Source organism: Mobula birostris, chromosome 9 (assembly GCF_030028105.1).
Source record: "Mobula birostris isolate sMobBir1 chromosome 9, sMobBir1.hap1, whole genome shotgun sequence".
In the NCBI taxonomy this organism is placed as follows: Eukaryota; Metazoa; Chordata; class Chondrichthyes; order Myliobatiformes; family Myliobatidae; genus Mobula; species Mobula birostris.
The window spans coordinates 75,560,931-75,572,131 of NC_092378.1; the positions used below are offsets into that span (position 1 = coordinate 75,560,931).

Consider the following 11,201-nt stretch of genomic DNA (forward strand, 5'->3'; position numbering starts at 1 on the left):
CTCTCTCCCTCTCTCTACTCTGTCTCCCCCTTCCCCCTTCCCCCTCACCCCTTCTCTCTTGTCTCTCTCCCCCTCACCCTGTCTCTCTCCTCTCTCTCCCCCTCCCTCCCTTCGTCCCCCCCTCACTCCCCTCCCTCTCTCCTCTCCCTCCCCCTCCCCCTCACCCCTCTCCCCTTCTCTCTCCCTCTCTCTACTCTGTCTCCCCCTTCCCCTTCCCTCACCAACTCTCTCTTCTCTCTCTCCCCCCACCTCCTGTCTCTCCTCTCGCTCCACCTCCCTCCGTTCCTCCCTCTCCCCTTTCCCTCTCTCACTCCCCCTCCCTCTCTCCTCTCCCCCTCTCCCTTCCCCTCTCCTCCCTCCTGTCTCTCTCCCTTCTCCTCTCTACCGCATCCCCACCTCATCCTTTATCCCCCTTTCTCCCCTCTCTCTACTTCCTTCCCCTCCCCTCCCTTCTCCTTCCCTTCTCCCTCCCTCCCTTCCCTCTCTACCTCTATCCCCTCCTCCCCCTCTCCCCCTCCCCTCCCCTCTCTTCCCCTCTTACCCTCCCCTCTCCCTCCCCCTCTTCTTCCCCTTCTCTCACTCTCCCTCCCCCTCTCCCTCCACCTCCCCCTCTTCCCTTTCTTCACTCCTCCCCTCCCCTTCCCTCCTCCTCCTCTCTCCTCTCCCTTCTCTCCTCTACCCCTCCCCTCTCTCCCTTCTCTCCACTATCTCCCCTTTCTCTCCATTTCTCTCTCCCCCTCTTCCCCTCCCTCCTCCCTCTACTCCCCTCTTCCTCCCCACTCTTTTCCCTGTCTCCCCGCTCCTCCCTCCTCCTCCCCTTCCCCCACTCCCCTGTCCCCTCTCCCCCTCCTCCTCTTTCCTCTCCCCCTCTCTTATCATCCCCCTCTCTCCCCCTCTCCCCTCTCACCACCTCTCTCCCCTCCTTGCCCCTCCTCCCTTCTCCCTCCCCCTCTCCCCCTCCTTTTCTCTCCACTCCCCTCTCTCTCCCTCTTCCCTCCCTTCTTTCCTTCTCCTACCTCCATCCCTCTCCACCCGCTCGTTCCCACCTCTCTCCAGGTGGTCACTCACTAGTGTTTATGTCTCATCTCGCTTCTCCCTCAGCCTCCTGCACTTTATGAAGAACACACCCAGACCCTCTCGGTCTAGACTGTGGGAGTGGGGTGGGGAAGATTAGACAAAAGGGGGGGAGTGAGTAGGAGAGAAGATAAGAAATAGGAGGGAAGAGTAAAGTGTGTTGAGAGATGGATGAAAGAGAGGGATGGGGAGAGAGGCAGGGGGCTGAGAGAGTGAGGGGAATTAGAGATCCTGAGAGGGTGGGGGAGTGAGAGAATGGGGATTATAGAGAGTGGTGTGGTAAACTATATATATATATGTTGTAATTGGGTTAACTGTTTGGACATGCCGCTCTGCTGACTGCCTGTGTGGCTCCTCCCACAGACCCCTGAATAAAGACGATTGGGCCTTGGCTCCTCCTCTCAGTCCAGGGGCAGATACTCAGCATGCTGGAGGTTACATCTTACTGCGAATAAAATCTTTTCAGTATTTACTCTACTTCCAGTCTTTTGGAGTTATTGATGGTGCATCAATTTTAGTCGCAGTAATTTTAAAGCATGGAACATGCTTTGAGTCCCAACAACTTAGACCTTGACCCACAAACACCTGAAGCTGGAAACGCTTTCGAACTCTGGCTGGCTTGCTTCGAATCATACCTAGAGGAGATTAAAGTGACCAACTCCACAGCGAAGCGCAGAGTTCTCCTTTCCAAGGTCAGTCCTCGGGTCTACTCGATGATCAGAGACCAGCCGAGCTATGACGCGCGATGAGCGCACTCAAAGGGCAATACCTGCGGCTGGTAAACACCGTCTATGTGTGGCATCGCTTAGCGACACGGCAACAGCGGCCTGGGGAATCGAGTGCTGAGTTTGTCCGGGCACTACGGACCCTTGTGCGGACCTGCGGCTGCCAAGAACTGACAGCAGAACAGCATGCGGAGCTCCTAGTGAGAGACACCTTCGTCACGGGGACCAGGTCAGTGTATGTGCAGCAGCGGCTGCTGGAAAAAGCTGATCTTACCTTATGTTTGGCGACCGAGCTGGCCGACACACTGGAGGCCGCTCTGTACAACTCCGAGGCTCTCCAGGCACGCGATTCCTCCAATGGCCTCGTGGGTGCCACAGACCCCGCAACCCGCCGGCGAATTGACCTCGGCTGCTGCCAGTCATGAGTCCGTGAAGTGCTACTTCTGCGGACTCGAGGAGCACCCCCGGAAACGCTGCCCGGCCCGAGGAGCTACCTGCTCCAGCTGCGGAAAGAAGGGCCACTTCGCCAAGGTCTGTAAGTCCAAACCACGAGCGGGATTGAGCAGCGCCGTGTGCGAGGCATGGGGGGGTCGCTATCTTCCCTACCGCCATCTTCCCTGCATGCCGCCACCATGTGCAAGATTGGGGGTCGCCATCTTGCCTGCCGCCATCTTCCCTGCACGCCACCACCACGTGCGAGACATGGGGCAGCCATCTTGATCGGCGCCACCTCCCACCGCCTACGACCAACGGGTGCTCACGGGGCATCCCACCGTGCCAGACCAAGACAGCGACTCAACCCTGGCCTCCGTGACCCTCGACCAATGCGCTCCCCACCAGCTCGCAAGGTCAATGATGGACATCCTGGTGGAGGGGCGCAGGACAAGCTGCCTGTTTGACACAGGCAGCACGGAGAGTTTTATCCACCCGGCCACGGTGCAGCATTGCGGACTCGCGATACGGCCGGTAAGTCAGAGGGTCACCATGGCTTCCGGGTCGCATACAACAGACATCCGGGGGGGGGTTGTGTAGCGACGCTCGTGGTGCAGGGCACAGAATATCGAGGCTTTACGTTACTGGTCATGCCTCAACTGTGTGCCCTGTGCTATTGGGGCTCGACTTCCAGAGCCACCTGAAAAGCGTGACAATGAAGTATGATGGGCCCTCCCACCAATTACTGTCATAAATCCCCTGTTTTGTAGGGATACGTCACATACCCTGCTACTGACCACACACACACACCGACCCGCACATCCCACCCAACACCATGCCAACTGCCGCACTACCGACACCACTTGCGGCCTCTCCACCCTCAAGATCCCTCCCCACTGCTATTCGCCAACCTGACCCCCAACTGTAAACCTGTGGCAACTAAAAGCGGGAGGTGCAGCGCGGGGGACAGAGCCTTCATTAAGTTGGAGGTGCAGCGGCTGCTCAGGGAGGGGGTCATTGAGGCAAGCACAAGTCCTTGGAGGACGCAGGTGGTCGTTGTTCGGAACGAGGAGAAAAATAGGATGGTCGTGGACTATAGCCAGACCATCAATAGGTTCACACAGCTTGACGCGTACCCTCTACCCCGTATCGCGGATATGGTCAATCAGATAGCACAGTACAAGGTGTACTCGACCATAGACCTAAAATCCGCTTACCATCAGCTCCCCATCCGCCGGGAGGACCACCCTTACACTGCCTTCGAGGTGGACGGCAGACTTTATCACTTCCTGCGCGTCCCCTTCGGGGTCATGAATGCTGTATCTGCCTTCCAGAGGGCAATGGACCGGATGGTGGACCAGTGCCAACTGAAGGCCTCGTCCCATATCTGGATAACATCACCATCTGCGGTCACGATTGGCAGGATCACGACAACAACCTCCAAAAATTTCTCCAAGCAGCCAAAGCTTTCAATCTCAGCTATAACAAGGACAAGTGTGTGTTCAGAACCACCCGACTTGCTATTCTTGGGTGTGTCGTGGAGAACGGAGTCATTGGCCCTGACCCCGACCGTATGTGCCCCCTGTTGGAACTCCCTCTTCCCAACATGCTCAGAGACCTCAAAAGGTGCCTGGGCTTCTTTTCATATTACGCGCAATGGGTCTCTAACTACGCAGACAAGGCCCGCCCCCTGGTCAATTCCACCACATTCCCCCTCTCTGCCGAGGCCCGCGCGGCCTTCAGCCACATAAGAGGGGACATTGCCAAAGCAGCAATGCATGCGGTGGATGAGGCCATTCCCTTCCAAGTAGAGAGTGATGCCTCCGACTTCGCGCTGGCTGCTACCCTCAACCAGGCAGGAAGACCAGTGGCGTTCTTCTCCCGTACTCTTCAAGGCCCTGAAATTCGGCACTCTGCGGTGGAGAAAGAGGCCCAGGCCATAGTGGAAGCTATAAGGCACTGGAGGTACTATCTCGCTGGCAAAAGGTTCTTCCTGCTGACTGACCAGTGCTCAGTCGGATTCATATTTAGTAACCAGCAGCGGGGCAAAATCAAAAATGATAAATTTCTGAGGTGGAGAATCGAACTCTCCACCTACAACTATGACATCATGTACAGGCCTGGGAAGCTCAATGAGCCCTCCGATGTCCTACCCCGGGGAACATGCGCCAGTGCGCAGATCGACCAGCTATATGCCCTACATGTAGACCTTTGCCACCCAGGGGTCACCCAGCTTTTCCACTTCGTGAAAGCCCAGAACCTGCCTTACTCCCTTGAGGAGATCAGGATGATGATCAGGGACTGCCAAGTCTGCGCAGAGTGCAAACCACTCTTCTACCGACCTGAAAAGGCACCACTCATCAAGGCCACCTGCCCCTTTGAGCGACTGAGTGTTGACTTTAAGGGCCTCCTTCCCTCCACCGACCACAATGTGTACTTTCTTAACGTTATCGACGAGTACTTGCGGTTCCCCTTCGTCATCCCCTGCCCCGACACCACTACCACATCAGTTATAAAAGCCCTGCGCAAGCTCTTCACTCTGTTCGGATACCCATGCTATATCCACAGTGACAGAAGGTCCTCGTTTATGAGTGACGAGCTGCGCCAATATCTACTGGCTAGGGGAATTGCAACCAGTAGGACCATGAGCTATAATCCCCGGGGGAATGGACAGGTAGAGAAGGAGAATGGCACAGTGTGGAAGGCCACACTCTTAGCCCTCAGGTCAAAGGGACTGCCGGTCTCCCGCTGGCAGGAGGTCCTTCCCGAGGCACTCCACTCCATCCGCTCCCTGTTATGCATGGCCACCAATGCCACCCCTCATGAGCGGCTCTTTTCTTTTCCCAGAAAATCGACCACTGGGACCACCCTACCAACTTGGCTGACGTCCCCGGAGCCAGTGCTGCTCTGGAAACATGCGAGGAGCAATAAATACTCCCCGATGGTCGAGAGGGTTCACTTACTTCATGTGAACCCCCAGTATGCCTACGTGGTTTTACCTGATGGGCGGGAGGACACGGTCTCCATCCGCGACCTGGAGCCCGCAGGAGCTCCGGGCTGCATGGTGACTATTAACTCCATATCCACCGATGTATATACCTACCAGACACCGCGCACTCCAATCCCTACACAGACACCACACGACACTCCCATACCGGGTGCGACGCACATGCATGAGGGATTACCAACGCCTAACGTGCTGGCACCTCAAGTCAGGCCGGAGCCAGCACAACCGCCATCGCCGGTGCAATCACCACCGGTGCTACGTAGATCACAGCGATGGACTCGACCGCCTGATAGACTTGACCTGTAAATATACTTGTTGTTAATATTGTCAGTCACTTCACCCCGCGGGACTCTTTTAAAAAAGGAGAGGTGAAAATTGATGCACCATCAATAACTCCAAAAGACTGGAAGTAAATACTGAAAGGCTTTTATTCGCAGTAAAATGTGACCGCCAGCATGCTGAGTGTCTGCCCCTGGACTGAGAGGAGGCCCAAGGCCCAGTTGCCTTTATTCAGGGGTCTGTGGGAGGAGCCACAGGGGCAGTCAGCAGAGCGGCGTGTCCAGACAGGTAACCCAATTACAACATATATACATGGTTTACCACAAGTGGGGACTGAGAAAGAGGAGATGTGAGAAAGGGAGAATGTTAGCAAGAGGGGAGAGTTGGGAAAATTAAGAGGGTGAGAGAGGGGTAGAGGTTGAAGAGAGAGAGAGATGAGAGAGAGAGAGAAATGAAAGAGAAAGATCTAGAGTCTAGCAGACAGACCAGCTCTGGCTGACAGGGTAAGTCAGATGAGTGAGGGTTATGGAGAAGGAAGTGGTTTATACAGTGAGCAGAAGTGGTCTAGGTCCAAGGGCTGAGGCGAGGAGATCAGAGAGGAAGGAAGTGAGGTCAGGCTATGAGAGCAAGGACTGGAGAATATCGGGAAGTTGGATAGAGGTAAGTCAGGGGGTGAAGAGAAGGCCTTGGGGCAAAACATGGGTGCAGACGGCAGCAGGGATGGGATTGAATGAAGGGCTGGTGGAGGGGTGGAGAGGGCAGATGGAGGGAGTTGTGTGGGAGAGATGGGGGAGGGAAAGGGTACAAACAGCAGGAGCAAGTGAGAGGATTCAATGTGATAGGGTATAGTGGCAGTGATCTCTCCTTCCTTGTCCATTCCTGTCTCCCCCTCATTGCTTTTCATTTCATTTTTGGCCTATCCCCATCTTCCCCTCCCCTTCTTCTCACCATGTACCAGTCTCTCTGACTGTGCCTCCCTATTTTCCTTATCACACACCTCCCTCCTCCCCAACTCTCCTTGCCCCCCTTTCCCCATGACTTTCCCTCCCCTTCCTCTCTCATACCCCTTTCCCCTTTTCTCTCTTCTCTCCTTTACCCCCCCAACCTTGTCTCTCTCCAACCCCTCTCTCTTCCCTATTCCCCGTAAAACACGAATGCCCCACATTGCTCCCTGGGCCTGGGTCTGTGTATCCCTGTCTGCTCTTACCCAGAGTTCACTCTCTCCCTCTCCCTGGCCCTACTTACTCCCTCCCTCCCCAATCAATGCCATCGGGTCACTATCTTCTCTGCCCTGCTCTCCTTCCCCTGTCCCCTCCCTCATCTCCAACTCTCAGACCTCTTGAGCTTGGGAAGTAGGCCCAAAACAGAGCCTGGGGCTTTGTTATTGTGGCGAGGTTGGGAGGTTCTAGTCTCCCCTCTCTCTTGTGCACCTCTCTCAGCACCCTCCTTCCTAACCCGTCTCTGTCTCTTTCCCTCAGCTGAAAACTCCATTTCCTTTACATTACTCATAAGTCTGAAATGCAGCCTGGGACTTTTATGCCTAATGTTCTGTTAGCCTTCTTGTTGACCACTATCTCTCTTATCTTCCCTCTGTTCCTCCCTCACCTCCTTCCCCTCGTCTCTTTCCCTCTTCCTATCCACTCTTCATCCCCACCCCTCTCACCCCCTTACCCCTCTCTCCCTTCCGATATCCCTCCATCCCGCTCTCCCACCCACGCAACCACCTCTCAGATGGTGGCTATCGTGGCCTACAGCCGGCTGGCAGCTGCCGCACTGGCCTCGCTAGGCTCCCGGCAAGGGATGGCGCCCTGGTTGGGCCTACTGGGCTTGCGCCTCGCTTCCCTGCTAGTGGCAGGCCGTGCATGGACTGACTTCGGGTCTCACTTCCTCTGCAATGTCACACTGGACCCTTTCTGCAACTCTGCCTGCTTTGAGGCCCACTTTCCCTTCCCTATGGCCTCTGCTTGGGACCTGGGCTTCCTGCTGGTTGTCCTCCCTGTTGGCTGTCTCTATCTGCTGTCCCCACCGATTGAGGGAAGTTCTCTTGGCCATGGAGGTTCTCCACCTCCTGCAGCATTGGCCTGCTGTAGCCTCGCGCTAGCCCTAGTGGAGGCCAGTCTGCTGGGCCTGCTGGCTGGTGTGCAGTTGCCCCAGACCTGGCCTCTGGATTGCCAGCTGCCTGCCATCTGTGACTGGATAAACACTTCTGATGCTGCTGTCCACTGCTGGCTGGAGGGCTGGGCTGAGAAGGTGGGAGCCATGGCTGCCCTGGGCTTCACCTCTGCCTTGAACTTGCTGGCCGGTCTGCTCTGTGCTGGAGCTGTGCTGCTGGGCCGGGCTGGGAGGCAGGCCTGAGGGAGGGGAGCTGGGGATGTTCTTCTGCTCCTTCTCCCCCTCACAACCCCTCTTTCCCACCCTCTCTCTGTCCCTCCCTCACCCTCAATCTCTCCCTCTCCTCCTCTCACCCTTGCTCCAACTTTCTTCTCTCTGTACCTCTCTCTCTCTCACTCTCTCCATCTTGCTCTCCCCCTTTCTTCCCTGCCTTCCTTCTCCTTATCCGCCTTTCCCTACCCATGCCTCTCCCTCTCCCCCTTGCCCTCCCTTTCCTTTCCTCAATCCACCCTCCCAATTCCTCTCCCACCCTTTCCCTCTCCTTCTGTCCTCCCTCCTTCCCAATCTCTTTCCCTCTTTTCCTCTCTCTCCATTTTACTACCCCTCCCTCCCTCTCACTCTCGTTTTCTTTGCCTCTTGCTCCCTCCCTAATCCTGCCCCTTTCCCTCCCTACTTTCCTCTTTGTTTCCCTCCTTCCTTTTATCCCTCCCAGTCCTATCTTTTCCTCCATTCTCCTATTTTCTTTGCATCTTTTCCTCCTACCCCCTCCCTCTCTGAGTTCTCCCTCTCATTTACTCCTACTCCCCTCCTCTCCCCCTCAATTTCCTTTCTCCTGTCCCACTCCTCTGCCATCCCTAACTCACCAATTTCCTTCTCCTACCTCCTCCCAGCCCACACACCCCCTCCCCTTCCATCGTCTTCACCCAATTCCCCTCTGCAAGCAGCTCACAGGCCCTGCACGAACGAATTTGGGATCGACGTGACCTGTCCTTGAGGAAGTTATCAATCAGTGGACTCCATGGGGAGAATGGGTGAATACGAGTTGGCGGCACGACTTTGGATATTGCATCATGCGCAAGGCGGACAACCAATCAGCATTGGATATGGTGTCATGGACAAAGTTGACAACGAATCAGTAGCATCGATTGGATATTGATACAAAGCACCAATAAATAGCCTGAATTGCATATAACATTATTGCTAAGGCAACAATCAATCAATACGTATATTTGATACGACATCATAAGCATAGAGTTTGTGTTCTCTGTCTGTTTTGCACCACGTTGCTCCTTGTGGAGTATTTCTTTTGTCACTGGGTGGAAACTCAAAGCAGGGTGACTCTTAAGTACAGTCTCCATTTGAATGTGGCTACGGGTATCTTTAGTGTCTCTTGACATGTCCTTCCGGATGTGGGAAATGAGGTTGTGAATTTTTGACAGAAGTTGCTCTGCCAATGTCAGCAGGGATATTGTCTGCTGAAAGAGAAATTCCCTAAAGGCTAACTTGCAGTTTGCGTCAGTGGTGCGGAAGGCAACTACAATAATAACATTATTTGAGAAGGCTAGAATATGAAGTCAAGGATATATAGTACAGTAACACAGAGGTGTTATTAGGCATTGGTTAGACTGTACTTGGAGCATGGTGAGCAGTTTTGAGCCCTTTATCAAAGAAAGGATCTGCTGCCATTGGAGAGAGTCCAGAGAAGGTTCATGAGAAAGATCCCGGGAATGAAAGGATTGTTACGGAGTATCCTGCAGTTATGTGAACATAGCAGATATTAATTCAAGGAAGAACCAGTTTTCAGTTCTTATTATAAACTGCAAGCAGTAAATTGAAGTTAAAAGCACAGGCTGACCTGGAGACAAAAAGATATGGTTTGCAAACGGTGACTGTGGGATGTTTGCATATGCATCAGCTAGGTCAGTGGTCCCAACCACTGGGCTGCAATAATGTGCTACTGGGCCACGAGGAAACAATATGATTTGGTGATATGAAACGATATGAGTCAGCTGCACCTTTCCTCATTCCCTGTCACGCACTGTTGAACTTGAACACTCCCCGCCCCCGTTGGCCGGTCCGCAAGAATATCATCAATATTGAACCGGTTAAATATTTAAAAAGGTTGGGGACCCCTGAGCTAGGTGTTAAGGTAATGGGGTTGTATACTTTATACTTTATTGTCGTCAAACCATTGATACTAGAACGTAAATCATCATAGCAATATTTGATTCTGCGCTTCCCGCTCCCTGGGTTACAAATCGATAGTAAATATTAAAAATTTAGATTATAAATCATAAATAGAAAATATAAAAATGGAAAGTAAGGTCGTGCAAAAAAAACGAGATGCAGGTCTGGATATTTGGAGGTCCGGGTCAGGATCTGTTCAGCAGTCTTAATGGGCTTGCATTCCTCTAGGCAACTATAGGTTTAATATTAGTAATTTGCACCCTTCTAAACAAGTCCAAGGAAGCTTGCAGACCAGACTAATAATGTCTGTGTCAATTAATTTGTTCCAGCAAAGCTATTTGAACATTCAGAGGGCTCTCTCACTGTAGATATGAAACTCAAAGGAAGCATTGTCAACCCAAAGTATTGAAGTAAACAACGCCATTGTAACTATTGAAATTGTATTGGATCACCTACTGTTAACATAGATCATAAGAGTATAAAAATGTAACATACTTTGAGTTTGTGAGACTCTACCATGAATGTCTCTAGAAGAATGCCTGCTTGTTGTGATGAATAAAGACTTCTACATCAGCAGCTTCAGTGTCTCTCCAGTGACTTCAACCATACTCACAACATTTGGGGGCTTGTCTGGGATACATTGATGACCCACAGTGTGGCCAGCAACTTAAGCAGCCTAAGGAGACTTAAGCAGTATTTTTTCAGAATAGCAACCACGCTTAGATCTGTTCAGATCATGAAGTACCAAAGAACATGGTGGAGAGCTAAACTGGTAGATTAAAAAAGTGGTGTGTGTGTGTGTGTGTGTGTGCGTGTGTATAAAGTCCCAGACATTTCTCATTTGGGATAATGGAGAGCAGTATACTTGTGAGTCTTAAGAGTAAGTTTTAAACTTCTGGGGTAACAGACTAATATACAACAGGTATCATGAGTTCAGCAACAGAGAAGTAGAAGATTTCTGAGTAAGTACTCCGTGGTTTTAAGTATGTACTGTTTATTTTTTAGTCATCCCTTATATTTTGCTTAATATGGGAATTAGTGTGGAAATATTTGATGGAGAGGTTATACAGAGGTATATCTGTTGGAATAACACCTTCTGAGGACAGACAACAGCAGATTAAAAGTCCTGACAACTCCAGCCAGCCCTTAGCATTCATTACCACCACCCAGAAACCCTTGACCCCTAGGTAGAAGCAGAAACAGCTTATCTACTGATGTTTATTATAAACCCACAGACTCTCACAACTATCTGGACTATACTTCTTCCCACCCTGTTACTTGTAAAACGCCATCCACTTCTCTCAATTCCTCCGCCTCCACTGCATCTGCCCTTAGGACGAAGCTTTTCATTCCAGAATGAAGAAGGTGTCTTCCTTATTCAAAGT

General features: G+C 52.5%; 1 protein-coding gene across 1 annotated transcript; it reads left to right on the forward strand.

Moving 5' to 3' along the window:
- Window positions 1-6,128: 6,128 nt before the first annotated feature.
- On the forward strand, window positions 6,129-10,386 carry gjz1 (gap junction protein zeta 1). Its single transcript, XM_072269456.1, has 2 exons — window positions 6,129-6,177; window positions 7,249-10,386. The coding sequence occupies exon 2, from the start codon at window positions 7,249-7,251 to the stop codon at window positions 7,870-7,872; it is 624 nt and encodes a 207-aa protein (XP_072125557.1). The 5' UTR covers window positions 6,129-6,177; the 3' UTR covers window positions 7,873-10,386.
- Window positions 10,387-11,201: the final 815 nt, after the last annotated feature.

Coding starts and splice junctions, on each gene's coding strand:
- gjz1 (XM_072269456.1), top strand. CDS start 7,249: ATGGTGGCTATCGTGGCCTACAGCCGGCTGGCAGCTGCCGCACTGGCC.